Raw genomic sequence first — 15,000 nt, forward strand, 5'->3', positions numbered from 1 at the left:
TGACTTGAAAGTTGAACGGGTTTGCATATTGCGTCACTGAATCGGGAAACCAACTATTTCTGAAATCAAAAGGTCAAAGGTCAACTCAATGTCAAACTTCGAAAATCATCAATTTCGATCTGAAAAATCGTCAATTTTCATCCGATTGACCTGAGCTTTGATTAAGATTGTCCATTTTAATCTGAATGAAATGGACAATATGATGTATCCATGGCAACCTTTGGAGAGGATGGTGGATCTTGCAAGTATCGTGCTCTGCACGACATCTTTTTCTTGTTTGTTTGTTTGTTTGTCTGTTTGTTTGTGTGCAGGATATCTGAAAAAAGTTATGCATGGATCAGGAAGAAATTGGGTGGGGAGGTTGGGTGTGTGACAAGGAAGACTTGAGTAAATTTTTGTAAAGATCTGAATGCGGATCTGGATACAAGTTTATTTTAATTTTGAAATGATTCTTCACCATCGAGAGATGGGGCCAAAAACTATGTATATAGCATGATATTTCAAAAAGTTGTGGATAAGTTATGACAAAACTGGGTGGGTGAGTTGGTTAGGTGACAAGAACAATCCGATTAGATTTTGGTTCAGATCCATATCTCGATCCGGCCTATCAGTGGGAAACAAAATGTAAACTGTTCAGCCTGGCAGAGGTATGCACTCTATCAAATGAAGTTCCATTTCAGTTTGTGCTTATCCTCTGGTGACCACCCCCTCTGCATGAAAGTCAGCAAAGATCACTCCCATCCATAACAAGGGTGTACAAACAGAGCAAATCAACTATAGGCCAGTGAGCTTGCTTTCAATTACAAGCAGTCAAGAAAGCCATCATTGCTTCTGATGGCGTCTTTCCAGTCCCAAGCTTTTCCCTGTACTTTTCCTTGATGAAACTACTTTCAAACAAGCTGATCTGTGATCATCGGTTTGTATTATGTTCCAGTCATGCAACCCTGGACATGCTTCTTCTCGCTCAGCAATTCTTGGATGACCTCGACCTCAAACAAGAGGTTCGGACGATACATGTAGTCGTATCTCGGTCAATCGACACAGTCTGGCATCCTACTTTGCTTTCAAACCGCTTTGTTTGTGGCATAGAAGGCGGTCTCCATTCCTGGATTTCTGACATCCTCCTTTCTTGCACTTATTGTGTTGCCATCAATCGAACCTCCTTTCCTCTCTCGTCTCGTCTCCTCTCCCAGTTGTTGTCACTCTCACTTCTACGCTGCTGTTGGTGTTTCCCCCTTTCCATTCTGCTCTCGCTCTTCCACAAGGTTCCACCAGGTACAGTATACAAAATAAATAAACAAATAAATCACGTTCTCAAGGAGCTGAGAAACCCGTATGCACTCGTGAAGAAACCATAACCGCCGATGTGTATTAGTCCATTGTTTTGTTTGGTTTGTCATTGCCCCACTTTCTTCTGATACATTTAACACCGGTTTGGTTTATTAAAATCCTGATATGATCATCAAGGGAAATTTATTTCACGGTTCTTTTCCTTTTTTCATTACAAACACTAACTCCTTATGTTGATGGGGATTATTTATTCCAATACCACATGACCTCTGAACTTGCATTCCCAGATTTTGTTGAATTGTTGTGTCATACTATTTCAGCTCCTGGAAAACTTCAACATTTCACATCGACTTCAACTGCAACATCTATCACTCTACAATGGGAAGCCTCCCAATCAGGGAAAGATGTTTTCTATCAAATCACCTACAACAAGGGTCGCTCTTCACCAATAAAAACCAACGAAACTTCATTTACACTGAAATCTCTGAGTCCAAACACAAATTTCTCCATTTGCATCACCTCCTGTCTGTGGATCAGCACTGTCGTGTGTAGCAACTCATACTGCAGGATTATCCCAACAGGTGAGTGCCTTCTTGAGCTGTCTATTTTCTACAATTATTGATCGGAACACAAATTCAAAATGTTTATTTCAGATACAGTTGAAAATGTTGAACATTGAACTATTGATGTTAATTTACCCTCGAAACACGAGTATATGGAAGAAGCGGGGGGGGGGGGTGTCAAAAGCAACATTATAGGAAGCATAGCATGGACCGTGATGTGACCCCACGGAGGTTACATTACCCTTATAACAGGGAAAACCTCGTATTGTAAAATGTGCACCGACAAGGCCGTGAGTGTTAACTTTAAAGGAGTGGAGAGTTTGTTGTGCAAAACCTCCTCTTTTTGAGCAAGGCCGGATGAGGACTTTGAAACAACGGCACAAGTGGGAAGTGCATTGCTCTTTGGAGGGAAGCAGCACAGACTGTTTGGCTGGCAACCTCATGCTATGTTGGCGAGGTCGGCTGCGGAGCCTTGGAGAGGGGGGCGTGAGACTTTTTATTGGGGCAACCTTGTGGGGCGGGATGGCCCGGAAAGATGCCATGCTCACAGCTGCAGGCGGCCAATGATCGGGACCCACGATGGATGAAGGCGGTTTAAAAAGTTTACGAAGGCCATGATGTTCAACTTTGGAGTTAGAGACCCAATGTGGTCGTTGGAGTCGGAATCTGACCTTTGGAGAGGCAGCCGTCCTCTCCTCTCTCTTTGTTTGGCCACTTCTCCTCATTGCCATACCTCTCTTCATCGCCATACTCCAGCCTGTCCCACACCAGCCTGCACAGGCCAAAACCAGCTCATACCTTGCCCAAGCCCTCGCTCATTCCCCATTGTTGAGCGAGTCCTGATGTTTGTATTTGGTGCCATAGTGGGTTATTTAATTTCATTGTACATCAAACATCTGAGTCCCCCATTCAAACCTGACATCTCTCAATCCAGGCCGCTGCTGATAAATTGGACATCATCTTCTTTACTGAACCCTTCCTCCCGCAGGATGTCTGTGACTCCTTGGTGTCTCTGCCTGGCAATTGTCTCCTCCAATTGTTTGATTGACCTGAACCCTGTCCTGTTTGCAGAGTCCGGCTTTACATCAAAAACTCAATTTCTCACTCTCCATGTACTTCTCTAACACCTCCCAAAGTCAAGGAGTGCCTCTGGTTGCGACCTCCCCTCCATTCTCACCTTGTGTTTGCATGTGTGTTGTACCGTCCTCCCAACAGTGATGACTCCATCTCCATCTCTCTCTCAGAAGACATGGACTAACTTTTAATCACTCCTCCCAACTCTTCCTCTTCCTCACAGGTGGTGACTTCAATCATCACCATTCTAATTGGCTGGGTGTTGGTACCTCTCTCGCCAGCCGTGGCGCTCCTGCAAAGGACTTCTGTGTCTCAATGGGTTTGACTCGATCCGTAAACTTTCCAACCTGGATTTCTCCCAATGGCAAATCCCCTCTTCCTGATTTGGTGAAAACAAACATTCCCACAAATGTCTCCTGGTCTTTCTCTGCTCCAGTTGGGTCATCTGATCATGTGCTTGTGAAAGTCAACATCTCGCTGGTTGTACCCAGAGAGCGACCTCAGTGCCGGCGAGTCTGGAAGGCAGACTCAGGAAGGCAGATTCAGGAAATCTGGAAGGCAGATTTCACTCAGGCAGATTGACAGGGACTGCAAGCAGCCATCATACTTTAGGAGCCATGGTCTCCTATATCCACCTCCCCTGATATTGATTCAGCCTGGGAATTCTTCCACAGAAACCTTCTTTCTCTTATGAACAGATTCATCCCATCTCGTCTTCAGTAATCTTCCCTATTCCCCTGCTCTTGGTACTCTGAATTCTGTGGTGAGACTGTTGCTTTAAAGTGTAAAACAACCTAAATTTTCCTCCAGGAAGGAAAATCTAACCAAAGGTAACCAAAGATCATTTCACAACACACGTAACAAGTGTGTGTGTGTGTGTGTGTGTGTGTGTGTGTGTGTGTGTGTGTGTGTGTGTGTGTGTGTGTGTGTGTGTGTGTGTGTGTCCACACCCAGCAGAGCAAGAAAACAACATCTGTTCAATCTCAAGAATGACCTTTCAAACTTGTCTCCCTTCTCTGTAACCTGCTGGTGCCTTGTCAAGTCCATTTCTGGAGTATGCTCCCCTTCCATCCCTTCCCTCCCTTCAAATGCCACCACAGCCAACTCAATTCATTGTTTGCTTCAAATTGTTGTGTCCCCGACCCGTCACTCTTGGCATCCATCTTTCCCAGTTGTACCCAGCTGCTCCTGGATTACGTGTTTTTTGCACCTGAGAAGGCGGAAAAGTTTCTGGCAATCCTCAACTCTCACTGCAACCAGACTGGACGGCAACAGCTCACGTGTCCTTAAAAGCTGCTCTGCTGCTCTTACGTTTCCTGTCTCTGCCCTTTTAAACCTGTCATTTACCAGAGGTCATCTTCCATTTGTTTGGAGATCAGCCAACATCACAGGATGACATGAAAAAGGTGCAAAAACGCATCTCCTCAAATACAGACCGATTAGGTTACTGTCCTTATCATCAGCAAGGTCATGGAATCCATCATCACAGTTGACATAAAATAATTCCTTTTCTCCAACAGCCTCATCTCAGATCATCAGTTCGGATTCAGACCTGGTCACCCTAAATTGACCATGCTGCTTCTACTCTCCTAACAATGGATGAAGGCCCTCAATATCAGAAATGAGATTTGGGCGGTCTCTCTGGACATACCTCGTGCTTTTGATACACTCTGGCATCCTGCCTTGCTCTCCAAACTCTTTGTCGATGGAATCCAATGGAATGTGTAACTCCAGTGGGGGTACAAGTGGTTATATGAACCTGTATTACCCCAGTGGGGTACAAGTGGTAATATGAACCTGTATTACCCCAGTGGGGTACAAGTGGTAATATGAACCTGTGTTACCCCAGTGGGGTACAAGTGGTAATATGAACCTGTGTTACCCCAGTGGGGTACAAGTGGTAATATGAACCTGTATTACCCCAGTGGGGTACAAGTGGTAATATGAACCTGTATTACCCCAGTGGGGTACAAGTGGTAATATGAACCTGTGTTACCCCAGTGGGGTACAAGTGGTAATATGAACCTGTATTACCCCAGTGGGGTACAAGTGGTAATATGAACCTGTATTACCCCAGTGGGGTACAAGTGATAATATGAACCTGTATTACCCCAGTGGGGTACAAGTAGTAATATGAACCTGTATTACCCTAGTGGGGTACAAGTGGTAAGATGAACCTGTATTACCCCAATGGGGTACAAGTGGTAATATGAACCTGTATTACCCCAGTGGGGTACAAGTGGTAATATGAACCTGTATTACCCTAGTGGGGTGCAAGTGGTAATATGAACCAGTATTACCCCAGTGGGGTACAAGTGGTAATATGAACCTGTATTACCCCAGTGGGGTACAAGTGGTAATATGAACCTGTATTACCCCAGTGGGGTACAAGTGGTAATATGAACCTGTATTACCCCAGTGGGGTACAAGTGGTAAGATGAACCTGTATTACCCTAGTTGGGGTACAAGTGGTAATATGAACCTGTATTACCCTAGTGGGGTACAAGTGGTAATATGAACCTGTATTACCCCAGTGGGGGTACAAGTGGTAATATGAACCAGTATTACCCCAGTGGGGTACAAGTGGTAAGATGAACCTGTATTACCCCAGTGGGGTACAAGTGGTAATATGAACCTGTATTACCCGAGTGGGGTACAAGTGGTAATATGAACCAGTATTACCCCAGTGGGGTACAAGTGGTAATATGAACCTGTATTACCCCAGTGGGGTACAAGTGGTAATATGAACCTGTATTACCCCAGTGGGGTACAAGTGGTAATATGAACCTGTATTACCCCAGTGGGGTACAAGTGGTAATATGAACCTGTATTACCCCAGTGGGGTACAAGTGGTAATATGAACCTGTATTACCCTAGTGCGGTACATGTGGTAATGAATGAATCTACATTTCCTCGTTGCCTTCGATTATCGTTCAGATGTTTTTTAACTGCTGCTTGTACAACTAAACTTGTTGAGATGAATGTTTCTGGATTTTTTTCAAGAAATGCTGATTGATGTTTTTGCTGCACTTTCCAGCACCAGAACCACCAACACCACCAACACCACCACCACTTGGACTTATTTTTGGACTTCTTGTCGGAGCTGTAATCTTGATAAGCATCCTGGTTTTGTTTCGTTGGAGACGTTTAAGAAACAAGTGAGTCACAATCGCAATGTTTCACCTGACAATCACAACGGTATTTATAACTACCATCGGTTTCATGTTTCATCAATCGATTTTATCTCATGACACATCATCAATATACCAAGTTAATTAGTTATTCAGTTTGAGTTGGACGTTCATCTGTGGATCACACACTTGCTCTGTTATTCTCACACAAGCAGAGTACATTTGGTAATCGATAATAATAAATGTATGTGTGTGTGTGTGTGTGTGTGTGTGTGTGTGTGTGTGTGTGTGTGTGTGTGTGTATGTATATGTGTGTATGTGTGTGTGTGTTTGTTTGTGTGTATGTGTGCGTATGTGTGTGTGCATGTATGTGTGTGCATGTATGTGTGTGCATGTATGTGTGTGTGTATGTGTGTATGTTTGTGTATTCCTGTGTGTGAGTATGTGTATGTATGTGTGTGTATATGTATGTGTGTGTTTATATTCCTGTGTATGTGTGTATGTGTGTATGTATGTGTGTGTATGTGTATGTATGTGTGTATGTATGTGTGTGTATGTGTATGTATGTGTGTATGTGTATGTGTGTGTGTGTATGTGTGTGTGTGTATGTGTGTATGTGTGCGTATGTGTGTGTGCATGTATGTGTGTGTGTGTATGTGTGTGTATTCCTGTGTGTGAGTATGTGTATGTATGTGTGTGTATGTGTGTGTTTATATTCCTGTGTATGTGTGTGCATGTGTGTATGTGTGTATGTGTATGTGTGTGTATATGGATGTGTGTATATATATGTATATATATATATATATATATATATATATATATATATATATATATATATATTGTTGCGGATTTCGCGCCCGCCGGCGTGCGACGGCCACGTAACTCGAATCGCGGCATGTCGCCCACCGGACGGACAATCCAGTCGTGACCCTCTCGGACTAACGCCGGGAACCAGTCACGGGTGGACCTTTCGGTCTCACCGCGATCGAGCCAATCAGCCCCCGCGTGGGATAGGGTTGCTCGCCAAATTCGACCTACCTAAGTACCCACGCGGAGGGTAGACCGGGCGATCGCACCTCGCCGCAGGTCGACTTCGGACACGGGCCACTTAAGCGACCCGTTCCGTACTATCAGAATAACCGAGCGGTGTTATCGTCGACCTCGACGGTTCGATTAATTATCGGGCGTACTCAGCCCACTACCAACCCTTTACGTGAAGCAAGATGGGGATTCAATGGGGGAAAAGACGAAGCGAAGCGGGAGAACAGTTCAACAATAAAGCACATTTATTCGCGACGAACGGAAAGCACACAAATACAATTCCACCAAATGCACACAAAAAAGAAAACACAATTCCATTTACACAAAAAGCAAACATAAAAGTGAAAACACAGTGCAGAGCTAATACCGACTACCGAGCACACGGCAACACTTATACAATTCTACTTCACAGACGGCGCCGACAACACATACCCAAAACCAAGGAAAAGAAATATCCTCAAGAATGAGGCGGGCCTGAGGCCGAAACCGGGTCGCGCCTACCCGTCTGGTGATGAGACGCGGAGCGGCGATGGCGCCCCAACCCGCGGGCCTCGCGGACAGTGTCAGGCAGGGGGTGGGAAAAGGGGCCCCCTTGGTCGCACTATCTCAGCGCGGGGGGGAAACAGGAGGGGATTGCTGATGCTCAGGGTATAGAGGATCTTTATTATCCCTGGTGTGCGTCTCCACCTCGGCCAGGTCGCGCTGCCGGCCTCCCTCGGGCGTGCAGCTCCTGGCACCGACGCGAGCACCCCCTCGTCTGCCTTCGCCGCGGCCGCCTCTGGACTCTCCACCCTGGACTCTTCCCTGGGCTCTCCTCGCCGGACTCTCCGATCGACTCTCCCCTTCGCGACTCTTCAGCTTCTCCAGCCACTGCAGGCCTCGGGCTCCAGACTTCCACACTCGTCCCCTCCGTTCCGACTCCTTCTCGTTCTCGTTCTCCTTTTCGTTTTCGTTCTCTGACTCGTTCTCGTTTTCGTTCTCTGACTCGTTCTCGTTCTCGTTCTCTGACTCGTTCTCGTTCTCGTTCTCTGACTCGTTCTCGTTCTCGTTCTCTGACTCGTTCTCGTTCTCGTTCTCTGACTCGTTCTCGTTCTCGTTCTCTGACTCGTTCTCGTTCTCGTTCTCTGACTCGTTCTCGTTCTCTGACTCGTTCTCGTTCTCTGACTCGTTCTCGTTCTCGTTCTCGTTCTCGTTCTCGTTCTCGTTCTCGTTCTCGTTCTCGTTCTCGTTCTCGTTCTGACTGACGAACACCGTCCTTTTATCCCCCCCGTAACTTCGCCTTTGACCCCCTCCCTTTGACCTTTCACCTCGCTCCCCATTGGCCCGAGAAAAAGTGGGCGTGAAGGCTTTTTGATCCACAAATTTGCATATATCGATCGCCCTGGGGGCGGGGCCAATTCGCCCCTCGCTCACCGATTGGACGGCAAAAAGTGGGCGTGTGTCGTTTTTGATCCGTTTTTGAAGCACAAAATCCGTGATTTTGTACACGCTGTTCGACGCGCGTTCTGCATGAGTCCAACACCGGTACCCACAGCGGGGCAAGAACGGTGGCGATGCTACGGTTGTGAGGTGTGCGTGAAGGTCGTGGCGGTTGTGGTGAAGCGGTGGTTGTGGTCGGTGGTTGATGTTGTGGTTGTGATCATGGCGGTTGGTCCAAAATAAAGATAGTAAAAGAAAAACGGCTATCCTGAAGAATCGCAGCTCGTATAAATGACATGTATTCCCACTAGACAACGGGTTCGGGCCTAACTACACATGCACTTACCGAGATACCTCACCTAAGGGACCTGAATGGTGGTTTGCGAATCTGGTAACCACAACAATATATATATATATATATTGTTGTATATATATATATATATATATATATTGTTGTGGTTACCAGATTCGCAAACCACCATTCAGGTCCCTTAGGTGAGGTATCTCGGTAAGTGCATGTGTAGTTAGGCCCGAACCCGTTGTCTAGTGGGAATACATGTCATTTATGCGAGCTGCGACTCTTCAGGATAGCCGTTTTTCTTTTACTATCTTTATTTTGGACCAACCGCCATGATCACAACCACAACATCAACCACCGACCACAACCACCGCTTCACCACAACCGCCACGACCTTCACGCACACCTCACAACCGTAGCATCGCCACCGTTCTTGCCCCGCTGTGGGTACCGGTGTTGGACTCATGCAGAACGCGCGTCGAACAGCGTGTACAAAACCACGGATTTTCTGCTTCAAAACGGATCGAAAACGACACACGCCCACTTTTTGCCGTCCAATCGGTGAGCGAGGGGCGAATTGGCCCGCCCCAGGGCGATCGATATATGCAAATTTGTGGATCAAAAGCCTTCACGCCCACTTTTTCTCGGCCAATGGGGAGCGAGGTGAAAGGTCAAAGGGAGGGGGTCAAAGGCGAAGTTACGGGGGGATAAAAGGACGGTGTTCGTCAGTCAAAGGAGTCGTAAAAGTCGGAGCGAAAGAGTCAGCAGAACGAGAACGAGGGGTCGGAGAGTCGCAAGAGAGAACGAGGGAGAGTCAGCAGAACGAGAACGGAGAGTCAAGAAGAGGAGAGTCGGAAGCAGAGGGTCAAGACTTCGCGGGCGGTGGAGCTGCTCGTCGTGTGCGTGGGAGTCGGAACGGAGGGGACGGAGCGGTGGAAAGGCGGCGACACCAGACGAGGGGGTGCTCGCGTCGTGCAGGAAGCTGCACCCGAAGGAGGCCGACAGCGCGACCTGGCCGAGGTGGAGACGCTCGTCGCATATAATAAAGATCCTCTATACCCCGAGCATCAGCAACCCCCTCCTGTTTCCCCCCGCGCTGAGATAGTGCGACCAAGGGGGCCCCGTTCCCACCCCCTGCCAGGCACTGTCCACGAGGCCCGCGGGTTGCGGGGCCATCGCCGCTCCGCGTCTCATCACCAGACGGGTAGGCCCGACCCGGTCTCGGCCTCAGGCCTACCCCATTCTTGGGGGATTTCTTTTCCTTGGTTTTGGGTATGTGTTGTCGGCGCCGTCTGTGAAGTAGAATTGTATAAGTGTTGCCGTGTGCTCGGTAGTCGGTATTAGCTCTGCACTGTGTTTTCACTTTTATGTTTGCTTTTTGTGTAAATGGAATTGTGTTTTCTTTTTTTGTGTGCATTTGGTGGAATTGTATTTGTGTGCTTCCCGTGTGCCGAGAATAAATGTGCTTTATTGTTGAACTGTTCTCCCGCTTCGCTTCGTCTTTTCCCCCATTGAATCCCCATCTTGCTTCACGTAAAGGGTTGGTAGTGGGCTGAATACGCCCGATAATTAATCGAACCGTCGAGGTCGACGATAACACCGCTCGGTTATTCTGATAGTACGGAACGGGTCGCAATGGCCCGTGTCCGAAGTCGACCTGCGGCGAGGTGCGATCGCCCGGTCTACCCTCCGCGTGGGTACTTAGGTAGTTCGAATTTGGCGAGCAACCCTATCCCACGCGGGGGCTGATTGGCTCGATCGCGGTGAGACCGAAAGGTCCACCCGTGACTGGTTCCCGGCGTTAGTCCGAGAGGGTCACGACTGGATTGTCCGTCCGGTGGGCGACGTGCCGCGATTCGAGTTACGTGGCCGTCGCACGCCGGCGGGCGCGAAAACCGCAACAATATATATATATATATATGTGTGTATGTGTATTTGTGTGTGTGTGTGTGTGTGTGTGTGTGTGTGTGTGTGTGTGTGTGTGTGTGTGTGTGTGTGTGTGTGTATGTGTGTATAGATGTGTGTATGTGTATGTGCGTGTTTATTCCTGTGTATGTGTGTAAGTATGTGTTTATTCCTGTGTATGTGTGTAAGTATGTGTTTATTCCTGTGTATGTGTGTATGTGTGTGTTTATTCCTGTGTATGTGTGTAAGTATGTGTTTATTTCTGTGTATGTGTGTTTATTCCTGTGTATGTGTGTGTATGTTTATTCCTGTGTGTGTATTCGTGTGTATGTGTGTGTTTATTCCTATGTGTATGTTTATTCCTGTGTGAATGTCTTTATGCCTGTGTGTATGTGTATGTGTGTGTTTATTCCTGTGTATGTGTGCATGTGTGTGTTTATTCCTGTGTATGTGTATGTATGTGTTTATTCCTGTGTATGTGTGTAAGTATGTGTTTATTCCTGTGTATGTGTGTGTTTATTCCTGTGTATGTGTATGTGTATGTTTATTCCTGTGTGTGTATTCGTGTGTATGTGTGTGTTTATTCCTGTGTATGTGTGTATGTGTGTGTTTATTCCTGTGTATGTGTATGTGCATGTTTATTCCTGTGTATGTGTGTGTATGTTTATTCCTGTGTGTGTGTCTCCGTGTGTATGTGTGCATGTGTGTGTTTATTCCTGTGTATGTGTATGTATGTGTTTATTCCTGTGTATGTGTGTATGTGTGTGTTTATTCCTGTGTATGTGTGTGTTTATTCCTGTGTATGTGTGTGTTTATTCCTGTGTATGTGTGTGTATGTTTATTCCTGTGTATGTGTATGTGTGTGTTTATTCCTGTGTATGTGTGTGTATGTTTATTCCTGTGTGTGTTTATTCCTGTGTATGTGTATGTGCATGTTTATTCCTGTGTATGTGTGTGTTTATTCCTGTGTATGTGTGTGTATGTTTATTCCTGTGTGTGTTTATTCCTGTGTATGTGTATGTGCATGTTTATTCCTGTGTATGTGTGTATGTGTGTGTTTATTCCTGTGTATGTGTGTATGTGTGTGTTTATTCCTGTGTATGTGTGTATGTGTGTGTTTATTCCTGTGTATGTGTGTTTATTCCTGTGTGTGTGTGTGTGTTTATTCCTGTGTGTATGTGTGTGTATGTGTACCGGATGCCCTTCCTGACGCAACCCTGGTCGTGTGTGTATATGTGTGTGTTTATTCCTGTGTATGTGTGTATGTGTGTGTTTATTCCTGTGTGTGTGTTTATGTGTGTGTTTATTCCTGTGTATGTGTGTATGTGTATGTTTATTCCTGTGTGTGTATTCGTGTATATGTGTGTGTTTATTCCTGTGTATGTGTGTATGTGTGTGTTTATTCCTGTGTATGTGTGTGTTTATTCCTGTGTGTGTGTTTATTCCTGTGTATGTGTGTGTTTATTCCTGTATATGTGTGTATGTGTGTGTTTATTCCTGTGTATGTGTGTGTTTATTCCTGTGTGTGTGTTTATTCCTGTGTATGTGTGTGTTTATTCCTGTGTATGTGTGTATGTGTGTGTTTATTCCTGTGTATGTGTGTGTTTATTCCTGTGTGTGTGTTTATTCCTGTGTATGTGTGTGTTTATTCCTGTATATGTGTGTATGTGTGTGTTTATTCCTGTGTATGTGTGTTTATTCCTGTGTATGTGTGTGTTTATTCCTGTGTATGTGTGTATGTGTGTGTTTATTCCTGTGTTTGTGTGTATGTGCATATTTATTCCTGTGTATGTGTGTGTTTATTCCTGTGTATGTGTGTATGTGTATGTTTATTCCTGTGTGTGTATTCGTGTGTATGTGTGTGTTTATTCCTGTGTATGTGTGTATGTGTGTGTTTATTCCTGTGTATGTGTGTATGTGTATGTTTATTCCTGTGTGTGTATTCGTGTGTATGTGTGTTTATTCCTGTGTATGTGTGTGTTTATTCCTGTGTATGTGTGTATGTGTGTGTTTATTCCTGTGTGTGTGTTTATTCCTGTGTGTGTGTTTATTCCTGTGTATGTGTGTGTTTATTCCTGTGTATGTGTATGTGTATGTTTATTCCTGTGTGTGTGTATTCGTGTGTACGTGTGTTTATTCCTGTGTATGTGTATGTGTGTGTTTATTCCTGTGTATGTGTGTATGTGTGTGTTTATTCCTGTGTATGTGTGTTTATTCCTGTGTGTGTGTTTATTCCTGTGTATGTGTGTGTTTATTCCTGTGTATGTGTGTATGTGTGTGTTTATTCCTGTGTATGTGTGTTTATTCCTGTGTGTGTGTTCATTCCTGTGTGTGTGTTTATTCCTGTGAGTGTATTCGTGTGTATGCGTGCTTACTCCTGCGTATGTGCGCACGTGCGTGTTTATTCCTGTGTATGTGTGTATGTGTGTGTTTATTCCTGTGTAAGTGTGTATGTGTGTGTTTATTCCTGTGTAAGTGTGTATGTGTGTGCTTATTCCTGTGTATGTGTGTGTTTATTCCTGTGTATGTGTGTGTTTATTCCTGTGTATGTGTGTATGTGTGTGTTTATTCCTGTGTATGTGTGTGTTTATTCCTGTGTATGTGTGTATGTGTGTGTTTATTCCTGTGTATGTGTGTGTTTATTCCTGTGTATGTGTGTATGTGTGTCTTTATTCCTGTGTAACTGTGTATGTCTGTCTTTATTCCTGTCTAAGTGTGTATGTCTGCGCTTATTCCTGTGTATGTGTGTATGTGTATGTGTGTGTTTATTCCTGTGTGTGTGTTTATTCCTGTGTATGTGTGTATGTGTGTGTTTATTCCTGTGTATGTGTGTATGTGTGTGTTTATTCCTGTGTAAGTGTGTATGTGTGTGTTTATTCCTGTGTATGTGTGTGTTTATTCCTGTGTGAATATGTGTCTTTATGCCTGTGTGTATGTGTATGTGTGTGTTTATTCCTGTGTATGTGTGTGTTTATTCCTGTGTATGTGTGTATGTGTGTGTTTATTCCTGTGTATGTGTGTGTTTATTCCTGTGTATGTGTGTATGTGTGTGTTTATTCCTGTGTATGTGTGTATGTGTGTGTTTATTCCTGTGTAAGTGTGTATGTGTGTGTTTATTCCTGTGTATGTGTGTGTTTATTCCTGTGTGTATGTGTGTGTTTATTCCTGTGTGTATGTGTATGTGTGTGTTTATTCCTGTGTGTGTGTTTATTCCTGTGTATGTGTGTATGTGTGTGTTTATTCCTGTGTAAGTGTGTATGTGTGTGTTTATTCCTGTGTATGTGTGTGTTTATTCCTGTGTGAATATGTGTCTTTATGCCTGTGTGTATGTGTATGTGTGTGTTTATTCCTGTGTGTGTGTTTATTCCTGTGTATGTGTATGTGCATGTTTATTCCTGTGTATGTGTGTTTATTCCTGTGTGTGTTTATTCCTGTGTTTGTGTGTGTTTATTCCTGTGTATGTGTGTATGTGTGTGTTTATTCCTGTGTATGTGTGTTTATTCCTGTGTGTGTTTATTCCTGTGTTTGTGTGTGTTTATTCCTGTGTATGTGTGTATGTGTGTGTTTATTCCTGTGTATGTGTATGTGTGTATTCCTGTGTATTTGTATGTTTTTATTCCTGTGTGTGTGTATGTGTGTATGTGTATGTGTGTATTCCTGTGTATGTGTGTATGTGTATTCCTGTGTATGTGTGTATGTGTGTTTTTATTCCTGTGTATGTGTAATGTGTGTGTGTATGTGTGTGTTTATTCCTGTGTATGTGTGTATGTGTGTGTTTATTCATGTGTATGTGTGTATGTGTGTGTTTATTCCTGTGTATGTGTACGTGTGTATTCCTGTGTATTTGTGTGTTTTTATTCCTGAGTGTGTGTATGTGTGTATGTGTATGTGCGTATTCCTGTGCATGTGTGTATGTGTTTTTATTCCTGTGTATGTGTAATGTGTGTGTGTGTATGTCTGCGTTTATTCCTGTGTATGTGTATGTGTATTCCTGTGTATTTGTGTGTTTTTATTCCTGAGTGTGTGTATGTGTGTATGTGTATGTGTGTATTCCTGTGTATGTGTGTTTTTATTCCTGTGTATGTGTAATGTGTATGTGTGTATGTGTGTGTATCTGTGTGTATTTGTATGTATTCCTGTGTGTCTGTATTTGTGTGTGTGTGAATTTGCATGTTTTTGTGTGTGTGTGTGTGTGTGTGTGTGTGTGTGTGTGTGTGTGTGTGTGTGTGTGTGTGTGTGTGTGTGTGTGTGTGTGTGTGTGTGTGTGTGTGTGTGTGTG

At 44.6% G+C, this 15,000-nt stretch overlaps 1 protein-coding gene and 1 pseudogene across 1 annotated transcript in view; both read left to right on the top strand.

The window, feature by feature from the left end:
* The window catches only part of LOC147010264 (receptor-type tyrosine-protein phosphatase H-like), a 137,405-nt gene that overhangs the window by 66,634 nt on the left and 55,771 nt on the right, over window positions 1-15,000 (top strand). Inside the window, exons 19-20 of the mRNA XM_085861229.1 lie at window positions 1,468-1,871; window positions 5,965-6,085. Coding sequence (XP_085717355.1) covers window positions 1,468-1,871; window positions 5,965-6,085 — 525 coding nt within the window. The remainder of the gene's footprint in view (window positions 1-1,467; window positions 1,872-5,964; window positions 6,086-15,000) is intronic.
* The window catches only part of LOC147010266 (uncharacterized), a 16,573-nt pseudogene continuing 8,027 nt past the window's right edge, over window positions 6,455-15,000 (top strand).

This window comes from Eptatretus burgeri, chromosome 17 (genome assembly GCF_056783735.1).
Source record: "Eptatretus burgeri isolate ZD-2024b chromosome 17, Ebu_testis_v1, whole genome shotgun sequence".
NCBI classification, from domain to species: domain Eukaryota; kingdom Metazoa; phylum Chordata; class Myxini; order Myxiniformes; family Myxinidae; genus Eptatretus; species Eptatretus burgeri.